Source organism: Neodiprion lecontei, chromosome 2 (genome assembly GCF_021901455.1).
Source record: "Neodiprion lecontei isolate iyNeoLeco1 chromosome 2, iyNeoLeco1.1, whole genome shotgun sequence".
NCBI lineage: Eukaryota > Metazoa > Arthropoda > Insecta > Hymenoptera > Diprionidae > Neodiprion > Neodiprion lecontei.
Window position 1 is genome coordinate 8,723,867 of NC_060261.1, and position 20,566 is coordinate 8,744,432.

Below are 20,566 nucleotides of genomic sequence, written 5' to 3' on the forward strand. Positions count from 1 at the left end.
TTTTAGTATTTTCAACGACCTTTGACCCGTCTTTTGTTTATTGTCCTCGAATTTATTCAAGCACTTTTTTCGTCAATTTCGAAGTAAAAAGAAAGTATCAGTTTCGCGAACGAATGATTGAGTTTTACCTTTTAATACCCATTACATTAGAATTAGCATCGCCTCGACTTAAAAATTAACAATAATATTCTCCAAGTTCACAATCGTTCCGAAATTTTCATCTCCCGCATGTATTATTTATTCCGCGTTTGTCATTTCATTCGCAAAATTCCGAGATCATATACCACACAATACATCGGAAAGGTGTGCGATAAAAAACAGATATTTTTTCGTACGAAAAAATACAGAAACATTTTGGAGTGTATGATGAAACTTGTTAAATTTAAAACGAAAATGTGATAATTAATTATATTAATACGTAAATTTGTTTAAACGTTACTCCAGGAATCTCGAAATTTCTCACTACATACGTTTTTCTGACTTTTCTGACTGACCACCCAGTAGATATTCGCATCGATATTCCATGGGGGTGAATGCACTGCCGTCGAGGAACGGAACGGAACGGAACGGAACGAAACGGAAGGGCTGGCAGCCGCTGGCTGGCCAGTCGACACAAGAGGGTGATGATATTCCCCGTGTTATGTCTAGAAAGGCGCGGGCGGCGGCGACTTCGGCTATATTAGATCCCGTGGAATGATACGACGAAGGGACGGGGGCGTCAAAGGGGATTAAAAATTACAGGCCCTGTTAGAAATTGGACGCGCAAAGTCCTACCAAGTCTACCCCGAGGGATTCCGCCTAGATCCCAATTATTATACATATACGATTATATTGCGAAGATGATCCAATTATTGGATAAAATATATACAGTGGATCGTCCATTTTTGCCGAGTGCAGATATGAATGTATAAATAGTGAATTGATGGTGTTAAACCAAGATTCGGATACATTTCGCAAGTTTTATTAAATGCCAAACTTCGATTTCTTGTTATTTGAAAAAAACTAATTTTTTTTTTTCTTGTTTCGCCGTGAAAGAATCAAGCAAATAATAGAAAAAAAAATCTTTACGGATAACTTCTTTTTATTCTGTTAAATTTTGCATCAAAATTATAATATTGTAAATGTAAGACTGCACAGAAGAAAACCTGCCCGTTTCTTTCACTTTCTTTATTAAACAGGTTACAATTGGGACAGAAAAATAAAAATTCCCCTGGGACGAGTTTTCTCTTTCCTTTGATAATAAAAATTTTCAGATTCTGAAGAAGAGTGGAAAAAAAAATATATATATATATATATAGAGAGAAAAACATATATATACATATACACACACACACATATGTAATAAATAATTGCAGAGAGCAGCTCGATATGTTACACAACGTTTTTCCTTCGCATGTACGTATACAGGTATATATAAACATATATTACAAATATTTTGTGTATGTGTATACGCGTTGCGATCTGAGGAAAAGTTTTTCCTTGCCAATTTCAGAGCGCCGCAGAAATGCGAACTTATGCAGCAACGGTCGTTTGGTGCAGACCGAGTTGCGAACGAAAGAACTAGCAAAACGAACAAGCATCGCATCTCACAGCAGCCAACAAAGCAAACTGTATAATTACCGATGGCTGGGTTGTGTATTGGCGCATCACAACTTTGTTACCAGACTGCAAGGATATTATCGCCTGTAACGCAGTCCAAAGGTACCGGACGTTCTGATAAAAAGGGCAGGGAAATACTCGAGTAAAATGCGATATGCATACACATATGCATGCATATGCAACTGTGCGTGAAATAAGTAAAACGCAGATCAACGTTCGATTCGATACCTAATTTCCTTTTTTTGTTTTTTTTTCCTTTAAAAAAATTCGCTTGGTGAATATACATGTATACCTATTGGAGAGAAAGTTTATTACTACAGAGTTGTAATTTCGACAATGTTGCATTTTCAATTACCTGTGACCAGGTTTTAATATACATTACAGATATATTTGCAATTTTTTTTTTTTTCTTAACCACGATTTGCTTCTTTTTTCTTCTATCAATGGAAAATCATCGTTGCGAAAAATTTATCTTTTACGAAAATTAATCCTGCGAATTTTCGTGATGGAAAACAGAAGAAACAAAAAAAACTTTTCTTCGCCGTTCGGTAACTCCCATAATTTTTTCGCAGTAATAAATAACTGAATGGAAGAGAAGAAAACAAAAAGGAAAGAAGAGAGGGCAGAGAATTACGTAAAATTATTTAAAGGCTTCGATCATTATGCTATCTGCGAGTGAGATCATATGTTTTTCGAATGTTTAAAAATAAACCCGAGCGACACGCGATGACCCGATGATGGAAACTGTCTCATACCTGTTTATACCTTTTTGTATACGCTGTGTGAAATATACATGGTAGAGAATTTATTACGCCCGACGTTGATACATGACATATACATATAAATTGTTTACCGATCGATTAGCAACGGCGGCGGCTGCGGCGATTCGAAAGGTAGAAAATATATAATACAAATGATAAACGAACATTTCGCACAGAGTAGATAAAAATAAAGAAGATAAATATAAACCAGAGTACATTACATATTATAAACACACATATTGTGTGTATGATAAACGTGCGAATGAACGTTTAACTTCTAAAATCGACACGTTAAATGGCTAAAATCAATACGCTTATTTAAGAGGCATTCTCCGCCAAATTAGCCACACACGCATTTTTTTTTTTTTTATTTATCCTCTCGGATCTGTTCCATAATTGGTAATAACAGTGGTACTACTTGAAGTTACTCTCTGTGAATTTTTTTACATTTTTTGACCTACATGTTCCGGTAATGTTTATTTATTTTTTTGAAATTCGTACGTCATGGAAGATTCGAGTTGGGCAAAAAAAAAAAATATGTTCGCATAAAAAAGTCATGTTTTTCCGTGAACTATTCAAGGCAATATATGTAATATTTTTGATGTCCAACTAAACGTACGAGTAGTAATAACGAGAAGAGGCGTAATTTTTGCAAACGATTTTCTCGTCAGGCATGACAATCAATACGCTAAAAGTTGTAATTCGGTATATTTTTGGTTGCGAAACTACTACGTGTGTGTTTATTCGTATGTATTCAGGTAGATACCCTATATATATATATATATATATATATATATGTATATATATACATATATATATAGTTACGTCTAGTCTCTTGAGGTGCAAAACAGTGCAAAAATAGAGTTAAACTAGGTTCGCGACCTCGATGCCACAGACGCGCTGTTTTATTTGCGCGTACATTATTTTACACTCCAATTGCAGCCGAGGTTGGAAAAAAATTTTTAAATAACAACACGCGCAATTATACCCTCAATTTATATTCCTTTGCGTCACACGTGGCGAAAAATTTTTTCAATCGCTCGTCAGCGAATGACAATATCGTTCAAAAAATTACTATGCCAAAATTGGAAAGAGTGAATTTTGTAGAAATAAAAAAAAAAAAATAAATAAGTAAATAAACTTGTAACTTTTTCAATTTTGCGAAATTATGCGGTATTCGCTAAAATTTATTACCGCGCAAAATATATCGTAATTTACAAAATCTTGCAGTTTAAAAAATTTACACAATCAAATATTTTCAACCTGCTAAAATTTGTTTGAATATTTTTATAATCTTTTTTTTTTTTTGTTTACGCATTTATTGGCTCGTTTATTTTTATTTTCTCTAATGTATTAAATTGCGTAGATATGCGGTAGGAAAAAGATGGTGCCTGAAATGCGGAGGGTTGGTTAATCATTCCTCGGTAAAAATTCCGCCAACGGTTTTGCGCGCTCGTTTTTTATTCAAGTACCCACTTAAGCCCCCCCCCCCTCTCTCTCTCTCTCTCTTTTTCTTTTTATAGTTCCGTTCGGCGCTGCCGCGGATGCACGATGCATGCGATTTTATATGCAGCCGATCCCCTTTTCTGATGGCCCGGCTAATTAGTTTAAATACCTTATACCCGCGTTTCACCATTCAACTGCTCGCGTTTCAATCCGTCGTGTTTTTTTTTTATTTTCTTCATCGCTTTTTACCTCCGTTTATCAGTTTGAGAACAAAAATGAAAAATTGAACACACACCGCAAAGAATCTCAGACGTTTGCAAGAATTCCGCAATTGTTTTTGGTAAGCGTAAAAATTTTTAATTTGATTACGTTTCGTTGAGATGCGGAATGATTTCTTCTTTTTTTTTTTTTTTTTCAAACTCTGCGCGTACAAAAGTTGTACGACCGACTTGCAGCGCAAAGGTTGGTTGCAGAAAAGTTTAACGAATTCGGAACGTGATTCACCTCGGTAAAAGGGGAAAAAATAAATGAAAAAAAAAAAAAACAAAAGCAGAAAAAAAATTACTCACCGCGGTCCATGTATTACCTGACTGGTATGTAAGGTACATTCATATTTATGGACTTCTATCCTTTAACGACGCAAGAATGTCGCTCGCGTCTCGTCGTTTTTAAATGGAAAAGAAAACTTCTTCCGGTGCATACGAGGAGGCAGAGTATCGACCTTGTTACTACACGTATAATTTTCTCTAATTTTCTTGCACTCTATTATTTCGTGCAACGCGGATAATACTTTGCCGTACCTTTATTCATCTATTTATCTATTTATCTATTTATCTATTTATCTATTTATTTATTTAGTTATTTATTTCTACACTCGCGAAGAGAGGGAAAGAAAAGGGAAAGGCGAAAAGCATGAATAAGAGGTTTAGTAAAAAACGTAAGTAAACTGAGCGTATAATTGTTAATATATTTCTGTACCAACAGAATGTTCTTCGCTCATAATGTTCCTCCACTTCGTTGAGTTCTTAGGCTTATTCAATTTCCCGAGATGACCTTTCGAGGCCGTCTTGAGACGCTCGAGTAATTCAAGATCAAAGATCAACTGCGACAAGATTGTACCAACGGTAAGTAAGTACGTATACAAATAATAATTACGAAACAAGTAATAAAACAGTTTTCCAGCTAGCGATTCAACGCCACGATTTAAATATCAACATGAATAAGAATAGATGGCGAAAAAAGAAACTTTCATTTTCGTTTTCATTTTCAGAATAAATATAAATACTTCTTTGTCAGCGTAAGAATGAAACGAGATATTGAATCTGAAGGATTTCCTACTTTCTTTGAGTTGTAATGTTGTTTTTTTTATACATTTTAATTTCAAAATCAGACCTCTTGATGTCTGTGACTATATATATATGTATGATAACGTACGTTGATAGATCAATGTTTTGAAAATAAAACGAGGATCAGCTGAGGGTAGCTGATAATAATAAATGGCGCGAGTATGGCAGTCAAATGATTGCGCCATTTCGTAAACAAGGAAAAAATGAGCAAATTAATTTTAAACACTTTGCTTACATACGCGCATGCACACATGTGTATAACTATGTATGATACGAACAATATGGTAATTACCGAACATATGCCAATCAGTTAATTGCTGCGTAATTTTCAAATCGATTATTCTATAAAGCGCGCTGAGAGTAGATTAAATAACAGCTGCGGGGACGTTGATTAGAAAGGTAAATGATTAAGTGATCTTTTCTCTATGTAGGTTAATAGCTGTGTCTGGATTTAAACAACAAATTTTCCAACGGTCGAAAACCCGACGGTTCAAAGTTCCGAAATGCAATATACCAAGAAATCAAGTTACGACAAAGTAAAGTTTCGATAGAATAAAATTCGGAAAATCAAATATAATCACAAAGAAAGATCAAAGTGGTGAAATTTTATCAAGCCGGAGAATCACGGAGCTGAAAATCTTCCATCATTCGGAATTTCGATGCTTCAGATTTTTTAATTATCGCACATTCACACTTTCGAGAAACTTTGATCGTCGGGTTTCGAACTATTCGAAACATTGATGTTTCGTCAAAGTTTCATTTCTTTAACTTTCGCCACCAAAAAGTTCGAAATTTGACGCTTTCGGAACTTTTCGAATTCATAATTCGAATCCCGTCCCAGAATGAATTACGACACGGTATAAGCAGCAGCAGCGATAGGTAGTGAGAAATTTGCTTCATTTACAATTGACACTGGAAGCTCAATTGGGGTCAATAAATTATTCTCTTGCACAAAGCTCGACATGGCGACTAAAAAGAATAAGAAGAAGACGAAGACAAAGACGAAGAAGAGAAGGAAATCACGGCGCAGTTCTCGGTGAGCTATGTTTATTATTATTGTTATTATTATTATTATTATTGTTATTGTTATTATTAGTACAAATGTATGTACATTGATATTGTACAAAATTCATTTCTAACAGTTTATACTAAAAAATTCTAGATTTCTGAACACAAAGAAATTGGTATAATAAGCGACTACTTGTTTAGTGGGATTAAATTTGTCGATGCTGCTGTAAATTTTCTAGTTTATCGCAATATTTTATCAGGTTAGTTTAATTTGCCACATTTTTTCCGTCAATCAACGACCCGACGTCAATTCAATCTTGTCGCAATATCAAATTATCATAGCAATAGTTGCAAGAAAATTTACAGTACCAGCGACGGTCGAGAAAAAAAAAAAAAAAAAGAAACAGTGACACGTTCCATGCTTTACGATTTCAACTAAGAAGTTAATTTTCATTTTGTACCAAAAACTATGTTTTTTTTTTTTACAATTATTGGCGAATAACAAAAACTATCAACGACTGTATAATGATAAATCAAGTTATGATCGTAAGATTATTTTAGCCGTTATCAGTTCCTTTTTTTATTTCTTTTTTTCTTTTTTTAACGCGACGATTCGCGATCATCATTTTCAACGATCTCCCGTAAACGACAGCCTTGCATAAAATGGAAGAAAAATGAAAACACTTTTTACGCAATAGGACGTGAACGCAGCATGTGAGGCATATGTATTTACCGCGTACGCAATTCCAAGTATTATAGCGTGAATGCGGCGAAGAATTTGCGGTACGAGTATATATTATAATAAAATTGCTTGCAGCTTGTAATAAAGTGAATCAGACATATGAAGCGTGTCTGTGTACAACGTATATATTGTTACTTCCCGAGCGAATGACGTCTTCTTATTATCAGCATGATACATGCGTCATTTTTCTTTTTTTTTTACATCCGCGCACGTATTTTCATGATAAGCTGGTTTTTTTCGATCAATTATTTTCTGCGTCAATTCGTCGTGATATTTTCTTCTACCGTGTCCCGATCAGCAGCTACGTACAGCAGAGAATACAAATTATTGCAACGGAATCACTGTAAAATATATTAAAAAAGAAGGAAGAAAAAAAAAAAAAAAAAAAACGAAACAAACAGATGATTGAATTTATCGTTCCATAACACGGGATTTTTTTCTTTCTTTTTTTTACGAACGAGAATGACCGAGAAATAAAAAAAAAATTGCAAGGAAAAAAAAAAAAAAAAACTCCAGAGCTAATCACGAAATTAAATCGGTCCAGAATCTCGCAACTGATTGTAAGTCGCGTGTTATATATTTTGAATTGACCTCAGAGGATGATTTAAAATCATAATGTGTTATATTGGACAAAAACGACCTTCGGACGGAGAATGACGGGGACCTTGGGGGGGAAATAAAAAAAAAATCTCATGACCCGGAATCTACGCGTGTATCTTATAACTTATGATTCTCGGGGTCGAATATACCTACTATATATATATATATATATAGATATATATGTATGTAATAAAAGAAGAGAGATGTAATAAACGTGTACGAAAAGAACTAGCGAGGAAGATGTGATACGCAGGCGAGGAAATGCTGCAATTTTTCCATATTATTTATAATATTTAATATATATCATGTGTAGGTGGATATAAGCAGTGACGCCAGTGTGAGAAATAATAAATTTTCACTTGCGACGACGATTCGACTGCTTTTCTCATTATCTGGTATTTGTTGCGGAAACCCGATTTGGGCCCGATTAGGAAATCCCACTAGGCCCCAGGCGGGAAGTCTGATTTTTTTTTTTCGATATGTTTTTCCTCATCTAACAGTTTGTTATTTCATGACGTCAATAATTTATACAACGAGGATTTGAGTATCTTCGTCGGGAACAAGAGACGGATGTGGCTATCGATAATTTTCTGAATTTTATTTTTATTGCGTAGAGTTATTCCGAGAGAAAATTTTCTTCCGCATCACCGCGTGGAAAAATATCGAATATCCGCATACGTTGCCGCATAATGGCTTCCATTGTAATATGCCGTGTATATACGATGCGAATAATATACGTTTAAAGTTAATTGGAACACGGCCAATTATTTTAATACGTTACGTAGAGATATTACGCGCCCGGATAAGCGTGGTGAGAGACTTTTGTGAACGAAATCGATGATAAATTTCGGCAGTTCGCCAAAGTTTTTACTTACATTATATTATATACACACACACATCTATGTAGGCATATGCAGATAAGTATGTAAGCATATAGGAAGTGAGGAGAAAAGGTAAATATACGTGTCAATATTTATGTGACAAGGTATAAAAATCAAACCAATATAAATAAAATAAAACAGCAAATTTGTTTGTTATTAAATGGCAGGCACGCGTTTACAACATTCCCAAGTCGTCGCCACGTGTTTCGCGAATTCAGTTTTACTTTTTGTCTATTTTTCGTCTTCAACTATAATCTAAAATACGTAATCGCACTTTTCTCGATCAGGATTGAACGGTTTTTCTTTTTTTCTTTTACTTTTTACAAACCCTCCATCACGTTCGTAACTGACATGACAGAATTTTACAATATTACGTGCAAAATAAACAAAACAAAGAATCTCTACGTATATAAATCGTGATTAGAATTGTCGGAGGACCGAGATACCGATTCGGAATATGCTGCGAAGTATTTGAATAAAAGGAAAGGACTTTTTTCCATTAGCCATTAACTTTTCCAGCCGCATCATCATCGAGGGCGGTTTTGTCTATGCCCCCCCCCCCCCGAAATCGTGGATACGTATAGGTTATCCATAGCATTGTTCGTCGGAGGGAAAAGCTCCATTTGCCAAATGAGAGCCGAAGGTACATAGAAATAAAAAGTAAGCTTGAAAAGAAGAAACCGAGCACTTCGCTCCTGAGGATGAAGGATAGAGAGAGGGAAGAAAAAAGAGAAAAAAGAGAAAAAAGAAAAAGGACCGAGTCGTTCGAAAAATGTGGAAGCTTGTTTGAAATCTCATGGATTTTGTGAAAGGGAAATAGGTCGTTTTTTGTAAAATAAAAACGAATCGTTATTTAAATGCAAAGGTAAAGAGGTTACTTTTCCCGGATTCCTTTCCATCCGTTCTCCCATTCCCGATATTTCCGATTCTTGTTCAGCTAATTTCATCGAACCCGAGACGAGAATAATTCCACGAGACTCGAAGGCACGCAACAAACAAACTCAATACGCTCGTCACGGTATAAAAATGGCGCCTTTAAATGCAAATTTGAGCTCGATCAACAAAGGTCAATAAGCGTGTGAGTTACGTGGAGGTCAACTACAGGTATACCATACACCCGTGTATGACTATAAGAGAGAACGGGTATACGTTTTCAATGTATAATATATGTACACGTGTAACATGCATGTGTAACGAATATGGCCATTCGAAATGAAATGCCGCGATTTGCATGGGAGGAAGGGGAGAGAATTTGGGGGTCAGAAGATGGCGAAGAAAAAGTTGATTCGACCGCTCGAAATAATCAGGTTTCAACACAGACGAGGCCTTAAACTTGAGAAATTGTTGGCGAGGTCGAAATTACGAATTTTATAAGTTTCCATTTTTTTCTTTTTTTTTTTTTTTTTTGAATTATATAAATTTTATATATTTATTGTTATAGTATGATTTTCACACCAATTCGGATTCATGATATATATACATACTTCGCAAATGTGTAATAACGATGAACGAATTTCGTACAAACCTGAAGTTGAAGATTAATGTGAAGTTTGACGAAAGAAAAATATAAATAAAATAACATCTGTCATCGCACTGTTATAATGTGTTTATTAATTAATATACAAAAGAATAAAACAGTTTGTCGATTCGAACAGAAAAGTATACTATATTCCGAGAAATAATTACTTTGATAGAGAATATCCATTAAATATTTGATAGCATATTTATTCAAAACCGTGTGTGTGTGAGTGTGTATAATACAAAACGAAATGATACGTCACGCGCTTCGTCGCGATTTAATGAAGTTGTTATTTTACATCGTTCAAGAAAACAAAGTCGTTTAACTGTAACGTTGTTATAATTACAAGGAAAAAAGGAAAGAAAAATTAGTTTTCTTCCGAAAGTTGCGAGAGGCGTTTCGTAGAATGAATTCGATTTATTCTTTATAACACCACCGCAGAGAACGTATACACGAAACGTTGCAGCAGGGAAATGGAGAAGAAGTGGGGAAAATAAAGTTGGATGAGAAAATAGAAGGAAAGAAAGTGGAATAGGTGGGTGTTAACGCATTGTCGGCGCAATTAGTAGCAGCTTGGATGTGTATCGTTTGTTGATTCAAGCTTTTGACACCCTCGGCATCGTCGTCATCGTCGTTCTTTGAGGTGGAACGAACTCCGAGCCATCGAAACGCAGGCCTGCATGCGGAAGGCTTGCAAGATCTAGACTAACTAGACCAGACTAGAGTTGTAGATCAATCGACGATGCGTTACACGGAACTTGTTTTCGACTAGAGTCAAGGGTTAAGCCCATTTTTTCGACAAAAAGCTGTACTTTTTATTAATTTTATTGCAATATGAGCCTAAACCGAGTATTTAATATAAGTAATTAATTATATTCCTAGGCTATAGAAATTTCCTTAAAGACACGATAACAGCAATTAGTGGAATTAGAAACGAAAGCTTAGGCTGTCGATGATTCATTTCAAATCACTTCAAAATCGTTGAAAGTTTCTATTAGATCCTTTCGATTTCACTACACGATTCCTCATTTTATTCAAATTATTCAATATGATTTACAAATTCGATGAAACAGATAATCTTTTGTTCGTACAGTCAGTTCAATGTTGCTGTTCGTTGACCGTGATTAATATCGGTTCGATACTGTGAAATCAAATTTTTAACGATACTGAAATAACAGGAAAAAAAAACGACTCCAAAAGAATATATTTCAATTATAAACATCTTACATAGTTTACTATAACATTATGATCAAAATCAAAATTAGATACTTTACTCATATCTTGTCAATAAATAAATATTCCGCAAATCGTTTTTGATCTAAATTTAGGTTAACAATAATCTATCTCTCGTAGATTTTATCATCATCGAATCGAACGACAGTTTCAACCCATATTAAATTCTTCTTCTTCACAGTTACAGCAATCGGACCGTAAATAATAGCGTTACACCGATAAAATCAGTTTTTTTTTTTTTCTCGCGTCTCTCCCGTTTTTGCCAAAGTCTTTTCGTTCCAGAAAAGGCGGCGCGGTATTTATACGCGTCATGTGTCCAAATGATCCATGCGAATCGCCACGCAGCGTTTCGTCACGGATCTTAAACTTCGCTATTTCATGCCCATCGAGCATAGCCTCAGGAAAAATGGCATAACGACACACATCGAATCCGATCAGCTGACAGTTTCCAAATATTTTTTCCAGAGTTTAATCGTGACGCGGCCTTCGATCTTGGGACTTTATTTTTAACGACGGTGATTATTTTTTGATATTTCTTTAAATAAAGAACGACGCATACAAGAGTAAACGATGTTTCGATGATAAAACGAGGCTACGAAGGAAATAACAATGATAACAATTCGGTTAATCGCCTGGTTGCGGATGCGCGGCGACAACTGTACATATGTGTGTGCCTACAATCGCATGTGTGTAGTGAGTCACGCAAAAATAGTTTTCTATCGTCCTATCGTACAACGTGTATACACGTTATCGTTTAAGCAAAGCTAATAGTGTTTACATGGAATTGGAACCGGAAGCTGATGATAAATCTATCGAAAATCGATGGTGAAACATCGGCACGCGTTAAAAAAAAAAAAAGGAAAAAGAAAAACTCGATATATATATATATATCTTTTTCTGCTTATTATACAAGCTACCAAACTGCAGTGGTGGAAATTTGTCTTCAAAATGTACTCATCGTCGATCGAAGATCGAATCGTGTAAAATCGTGTTCTTTGTTACCTTCGCTTTTCTTTTGTCAATTTTCACTTCTCGCATTAAATTGTCGCAAGTACAGAAAATTATGCAAGAAATTCGTTTGAAATTGTCTGATACGGAAGCATTAAAAAAAAAAAAAAAAAAGGTCGAAGCAAAACCAGAAAATAAACCAAAGTAAAACTAACCCAGCGACAACCTACGATGAGGAGGACACACACAATGCGGATATATAAGGGGAGAAAAAATACGACAGTTGCACGTATGCACAAAACTATGCATACGTAATCTATTCGACACGTGTTTTCTGTGTAAGAAATCTCGATTCAATTTCCACTTGAGATAACAACACAGCATACATGTAATATATATATATATATATACATTGTTATCGCAGAGAAAAAAACCTCAAGCCTGAATGACGGTCGTTGAACGTGTATATCTGTGAAAAGTAAAGACAGTGACTTGTACACAAGCAAGTATCGTAACTTCGCAATTGGCACTAATTAAATTTGGCTCCGCATAATACCTTACAGTTAACTGCAATGTAGTTGTGCAATTTCATTTCTCACGATTCTTCTTTTCGTCTCATACATACATACATGCATATATATATATATATATACTTGTATAACTCCAGGCAACACACTGCGAATCGTTTTACAATTCGATATTAAAAGTATAGATGTCGGTAGTAAGTTTTCCGAATGAACGAAACTCCGCATGAATGCATTAAAACATACACGCGTACGTAGGAACATACCTATTTAATGACGTCACGGATCGACATTGTAGGTATATCGACGAACAAAAACACGGTCGCGTAACGGCTATAGATAGGAAATGAACGTACGTATGGAGAGAGCGGGGTGTTACGTTCGTGTGTACAAATTCACGCGTATTTACGTAGGTTATACGTGTATATATATATACAAACACACGCACACATTTTATATTCTTGAACGTACGTCTATGTATGCCTTCGGGAAGACGACGAGGATGATGATACGAGCTACTCGCGAAATGACGACAGCGCAACGTAGATTATAACATACATACATATATATACACAACTGAGTCGCGGTGTTTCGCTATTTTTATCTAATGGACATCCGGGCAAACATATGTGTATATATACACACATACACGACATACTCATTCATTTGTTACCGAGATTTCGGAATTGATGCGCGGAAGACAAAAAAAAAAAAAAAAAAACAATTTGTCGTAAACTTTTGTTTTCCGCGGAATTTTTTTAAAAATTTTTCTACACGTGCAACATTTGATTCTATAACTTTCGGAAACGTTTTTCTTTCGTTTCGTGAAAAAGTAACGAGTACTTTTTAAGTTTTCCTTCAATTTTTTATTACATCGGAAATTCGTAAAATTCAAATAACCGTAACATAAGTTAAATAAATGACTCGATCCGTTTTTGTTTTTTTTTTTCCAGCGTCATTCGATGTTTTGTCGCGATGCGCAAATATACTTTGAGATACCATATGTCGAAAATGTGTGTTCAGAGAAAGAAAAAAAAAAAAAAAAGAACAAGAAAAATCAGTAAAAAAAAGTCGAAGAAAAAAAATCAACAGTCATTCAGAGACGATTTTCGCTTCATGGACTTGGTACATTTGAACAACAAAGTTTTTATCCTCGATTCGATGATTTTTTTCCCCAGCGCTCGTTCCATCATTTTTCTTTTAAAATTTTTTTACGATTCGTGACAAATGTGAAAAAACTGTATTTTTCTATTATTACAGAATAAACGTTGTGGACACAAGTATTTACATACGATAACTACGAATGTGGTAAAAGAAAAAAACAAAAAAACAACAGCAACAAGAAAAAAAACTAACCATGGTGATGGTGGTCAGATCCCAGGCGCTTTTCACCTGTTTATTCTGCACGGCCTTCCTGTTCTTTTTCCCCGGCCTTCGAAGGCTGGAGAACCATCCCGCAGCCGTAGCAACCACACTAACATCACGACGTTGTTCGTCGTGCTTAACTCCAACGACGACGTCTTCTCGGACATCGTCCAGAGCGTCCACTGACCTCCCAGTGAAAATCATTCGCGGAGCCAGCTTTGACGATTTAGATTTTTGTTTTTTTTTTTTTTTGTATCAAACGATCCGATCCAATCGATCGATCGAGCAGTCGCCTTCTTTATCTACGCGTAGGTATCGCTTAATTTTCCTTGCCTTCTTTCCTTCCTACTTTTATTTATTATGTTTGTTCTATTGTTTTATTGTTTTTTTTTTTTTCTTTACATAAGGCACTGTACGTAGTATACGTCGATTTAGTAAAGAGACCAAAAATTACTTAATTAGTAGTTGAATCGTATGCGCGTGTATGAATAATATACGTTTGTACGCAGCTCCGTGTCAAATATCGCGCCAGCGCGAAATTTGAATGCAATCGGGTGTATCTCGATATTGCAAACGTGTGTAATATAAACTTTACACACGGAGTAATTTTTTTGAACGATAAATTTGAAACACGCGAGGTATTGTTTCACCGATCGTCGCACGTATCACCAAATTTTCACACGAAAGTTGGAAAATGTGAGTTGGGAGGGGACGGAGATGAATGTTTCTTGTTTTTCTTATCGAAATGAGAAAAAACGAGGAATAAAACGAAATATCATTCAGCACCACAGAATAAAACTTTGATATAATAACTGCACGTTATAAAGAGCGTATTATGTAAAAACGGCAAATATTATAAAAATTGAAATTATTTTTATAATAACGGGCGGGAATAACGCGGGTACACCTAATCGTCCGTATCATGGCAGAAAATCCAGAATGCGGGGGAAAAAACCGCGATGTCAACAAACTGACGATAAAATTTACGTCGTACGCACAGCAAACGCGTTTCGAGTCGGCGGCCGGCGAGCAACTGAGAAAAGAAGAGAAAATAAGGTGGCCAAGTTGAAACCCGCCGATCCTGACCCCTGGTGGAAAGCGTTTCAACTACCGCGAGATGCCTGGCTGACTGGCTGGATGCCGCAAATATTTGCGCACACGGCTTTGCATCGAATCTGCGCACGCAGCGACGGCTAGACTCAAGAATTACGATTGCATCTTGGTTTAGTTTCGATAAGTGGCCTAGCTGTGTGTGTACAAGTCGAAAAACAAAAAAAAAAAAAAAATTCATTACTTCAAATATGTATAATTTTTGTTAAAAATAAATATATAAATTGAGAAAAAACACAACTTTTTATTTAGAACAAGTATAAGTTCGTTGGTAAAACATTGAAAATCGATTAATTTCCGGTAGAACCGAGAGTTTAAATTACACGGGACATGGCAATTTTTTGCGCTCATTATTTCGCTGCAAAGTCCTGTGAATTTAAAAATTTTTCTCGCGAGCCGTTGCCGAGATCATCAAAAAAACCTTATTTCGAATAGTCGATATCCTCAGTTCGTGTCATTCGAATTTGTCCTTTTTTTTTCATTCTCGTTCACCGTCACTGGCGCAAACAACATTTCTACAAATTTTCAACCGTTTTATTCTCCTTCCCTGGCCAAATTTCACGTGAATTTCCGGGCAAATCAGACGCCGTGATATCCTTCGATTTAGCAATACGCCAATTCGACACGTACACTGTCCATACGTATATACCATGTAAAAAGCATGTGTACAAATCGCGCATAACCGTTAAAACAGATTACTGAATTTATTTTTGAACACGCTAATTCTCCGTTCCTCGAGCTGAAAGATGTTTTCGAAAAATATGCGCAAGTATACCGATTGATTATCGTGTCACGTTACGCGTTTGAGTAGCGTCGAATTTTGTAACAGCAGATGAAAATATTTTCAGGCCAATTAGAGTAAGAATCGAGTTGCGATTTCGAAGGGAGAAAACTCGATTAAAAAAAAATACTGTCAGTGAGATGATTCTTTGGTTTGAAAAAAAAAAAGAAAAAAAGAAAATTACCTTATTTACTCTCTTTCGATAATTTTCTCATTCTCCGTATTATTTTTTCATGCGTTTAATTATCCCTAATTAATTTATACACCGATAGGTAATTAAGATTGCGATCTCACCGTCATCAGGCATAGTCGGAGGGCACTTTCATATAAATTGAGGCGCGTGCGATGACCTGATGCATCGTACCTGCACCTGCTGTTCTCTCATACCTACTCGAATGAGGGTGATTGACTGCACGCATGCTCGTATTACTATAAAACGATGCGTGCCGGTTAGTCGGTGACCGTCTGGATCAAAAGTTACGAACAAGAGGTCTTCCACTTCGGTAACAATGGTGTCGGTATCGTTCGAAACGATTTGTTAATCCCCGAAATGATTTGAAATCTTAGAAATAATTAGAGAAATCATCTGGTCAAATTAAAATTAATCAAGCAATCTTTCGTAATCACTCTATAAAAATAGTAAGTAATCATGGTGCCGATATCACTGGAAATAATTTCGTAATCTCCAAAATCGCATTGAAATCATTAATATTGAAATAAAATTCTGTATTAGCGATCATTGGTAGTAACGAGAAATCATTTGGGATAACATGAATCGCTTTTTAATTTCAAGAAATCATTTGGAATCTTAGAAATATTTAGAGAAATTATCTGGTAAAATTAAGATTAGTCGAGCAATCTTTCGTAATCGCTGGATAAAAATAGTAAGTAATCGTGAAATACTGTGATCATTTCGTAATCTCCAAAACCGCACTGAAATCAGTAATATTAAATGAAACTCTGCAGACGAGAAATCATCCAGTGTTTCTACATTTTCTTTTTTCTGGATCTCAGGGACTTTTTTTTTTACACCGAGTTGCCGAATTATTAAACATGTTTGATTATTTCTTTCTCTTGTTTCTGTAGTTACATTTGTTGTTGTTTCGAAATTTGGAGCGTACAATTTATAACCAATTTAACGAACAACAGCCTTGGTTGTATACGTAAATATCAAGAGGCAACAACGATTCTCCGATTCGAATTAATGTTGATTCTAAACTTGTATAATCTGAATTGTTTATACAATTTATTTATCCGCAATAAATCAGTAATATTCGATTACCATTACACACCTAATTACAGATAATTTTTCTGCGTGCATAAAATTTCCAATTAATTTATGCGTTTTGTTAAAATATTCATCTCAATAATACCGATAAACCTAATAATTTTTTTTTTATTAAACTTTCTTACGTCCTCCGAGAACATGAATCTTTCTTTTTTTTTTTCTTCGCCTTCTTCCTCTTAACCTTTATTTTCAATCCAAACAAAATTCCAACAGAAATTTAGATTATATACCAGTGATATATTGCGTAGATACAAGTTTGAATTTATTATTGAAATGATTCACGATATCGAGTAAAAAATGTAGGAAAGTTGAACCAACATTTGCGGAATAGATAAATATTCAAATCGAATTCAAATACCTGCAATCTGCACTTTCTTGTTTAACTTTGAGACTAAAATTTCTTTGGAAGAAAGAAAAACAAACGATAAAACTGAACATTACAAAACAAGTGAAAACTGATTGGATCGAAAAATTAAATGACAACATTTGCTAAAAAAAATTGGCTTCAAATCCCTGTTCATATTTTTCATTTTCGTAGGGTAAAAAAATTCTGAAAAAAAAAATTACGATTGCATTTCATCGTCGTTTACTCTCGTACAAAAAAAAAATTTATTGGGTTTAGAAACGGTAGGCTGGAGAAAAAAAAAAAAAAAAGAAACGAAAAGAAAATGAAAATTGGGTAAAGATCGAAGAAAAAATGCACACTTGTTACAATTTTACTGGTTGCTGCATACTTTTTAAGAGTTTCGTTACTTTCCTGTTTATTTATTTACCGACCATTTAACCCGGTGGGTTTGAGACTAAACAAAATACACAAATATAATACCAAGGTAAAAGTAGTAGTGGTTGAAAGAGTCGAATCTTCAGACGTGTTTTTCTCAAAATTGTGCAAAACTAGGGAATAAATAAATGTAAGAGAGTATAAAATTGTGGGAGATGAAAATAAATTCAATGAAAATATAATTTCCACCATCTTTCTCTTTTTCTCTCTTTTTACCATCACGCAATCCGCCTCGACCCGCTTTCAATTTTACTATTTTCTAAACGCAAATATTATCATTATATGGTCGACGAAAAGGAGGGACGACTCTAAAAACCAGCTCCGACATTCCCCAGATGTTGCTCACGCGATTTCGTCTCATCTCTCTTCGAGAGATGAGGACAATTTCCCGCTTCGTTCAGATTCAGCAGAATACCGCAAAATACCTTTTAAAAAAAAATGCTGTTTCTCAATTTTCATTTACCGCGACGAAACAGTTCAATTTCATAGATTTTCAGTTTCTTGATTTGATTTTATAATATTTAATGGTTGATTTTTTTTTTCAGTCATACTAATTACGAAGCCGTTTTCAGTAGGAGTCCAGTAGCTTTGATTACATTTTTTTTTTTTTTTTTCGAATGGTGTGTTTTTTTAGTTTTTCTTTAGAATGGCGGGCAAAAATTCTTTCATTACAGTACGGATGCAAACAGAATTATTCGCGCGATTTACAAACATGGGTATATAATATGATCTTGATGCGTTTGATTATCCTTCTTCATCTTCTTCTTCTTCTTCTCTTTTTTTTTTACCAACATCCGCCTTTAATTTTCATCGTAAAAACCAAACCAATACTAAAAAACAAGGAACACAGAATATATGAAATTTCCGCAAATGGTTCGCAGGAAAGTTTTTATCTTACCGGGAATACAAGTTGACGCGAATATACAAAATAGCATACACATACATGTATATATGTATATAATATGTAATATGTTTAAACGTGTATACGCATCACAAGTGATGATTTTATATCCTTTTTTTTTTAATAATACGTAATTGCGGAACTTCAAATTTCCTCGGACGTGCTTCGGGAGGCATAATAAATACGATAAAGGAAACGATCCGTTACGAGAAAAAAATTACGAGCTTGAAAATAAATGTCATTCACATCCTGTACAATATTAAGACACGTTCATGTGATAAGAGTAAATAATGTATTTAATATAGAAATAAAACCGATTATAGCCGCGCATTGGATAAAACTTCAACAAAATTTTAAAGAAAATAAATGAATAAAAAAATTTATACCAAATCTATACATATCTACTGGTATAAATTTTTCCTTTGTTATCAATTTGAAATATATATATATATGTATATTTATATACAGGATCTTGTCGTCGGTTTTGAAAAATTTACTTTCACAGTTTACTTTTTTTTTTTTTTTTATATCTACTATATTTGTAAAACATCTTTTTCACAATCACTGTGAAAGCTTAAGAGAACGAATAAAGAAAACAACTGCATTACACTCTCGTACTAATGAGCATCGCACTAAAATGTAAACGGATGAGTAACTGTAAAATTAGAAAATAAAAAAAAAAAAATAAAAAAAAAATAAACAAATTTGACGTACCAAAAAACAAGGAATTCCCATGTATCCTGATATACGTAATTACAGATGATTTATTGCGCCACTTGACACGAAGAATGCGTCATTTCTGTGTAGAATGACGTTTTAAATCGCTTATTGCATAAATAATTGAAGCATTGACTCTTGGATATAATCTCGTTTCTCGATCGTTTAAAATATCTAAAATTAATATGTGCAATATAGGTGGGCATTTTTTTTTCATTCTTCGCAACTGTTACTGAAAAGATAATTATTCTTTTTTTTTTCTAAGGTGTTTTCTACTCAAATATCTCTTTCTTCGCTTTCTACGGAGAAGATAGAAAAAAAAAACAAAATAAAAAAAAAAAACTGCCATCAAATGTTTCCTATGATTTTCTTTTAACCGTTGTTTTGGATTTATCGCTCGTTGGAGATATAAATATAGACGAAACGATTATGGTTACGACATCGGATAAGCGATATTTCAAGGATATTGAAAACCGGAGGAGGAAATTTGTGGTTAAAAGATTATAATGATCAGAAAATAAAATCCGAAAGGAATTTGGAACGATTGTACCTAGTGAGAAAAGTCATATGCACGCCTTAACCCACATAGTAATAATATTTCATAGAATAATTAGTGAAACTCTGAATTTTCTTCACACCATTGTTATTGTTATTATTATTATTATTATTGTTCCTTAAACTAACGAGTATAGGAAGCGAAGTAACGAGTTGAAACGCAAAAGGTCGCTTTCAATTTTATTATTCATCAAGACTTAAACGCAGCAACGTGTTTGCGGAATTGACCCATTTCACATAGTAATTAAGTAGAAGAAGAAAAATAAGAAGCGAAAGAAACACACACAAACACGTACGAATACATTTGTATTACACCTGACTATATTTCCAGAATATTTTCCATACGATAATCGATGTGTAGTCGTAAAATCTGAAATTCAAAACTGATCTCCTCAACTTTACTCGTAGATTTTCCATAATAATCTCAACTCCTGATTTCATTTTTACAAAATATCTCGGAG

The 20,566-nt window shown here is 34.5% G+C and overlaps 1 protein-coding gene across 3 annotated transcripts in view; it reads right to left on the reverse strand.

Moving 5' to 3' along the window:
• Positions 1-20,566, reverse strand: part of LOC107218422 (cytohesin-1) — a 41,219-nt gene that overhangs the window by 11,631 nt on the left and 9,022 nt on the right. Inside the window, exon 1 of one of the 3 annotated variants that reach the window (XM_046730710.1) lies at positions 13,964-15,011. The exons of 1 other annotated variant lie outside the window; for it this stretch is intronic. In XM_046730710.1, the coding sequence (XP_046586666.1) occupies positions 13,964-14,176 (213 nt within the window). In that variant the 5' untranslated portion in view covers positions 14,177-15,011. Of the gene's footprint in view, positions 1-13,963; positions 15,012-20,566 lie in introns of those variants that run through there. One more of the 3 variants, XM_015656291.2, reaches the window with a different exon arrangement.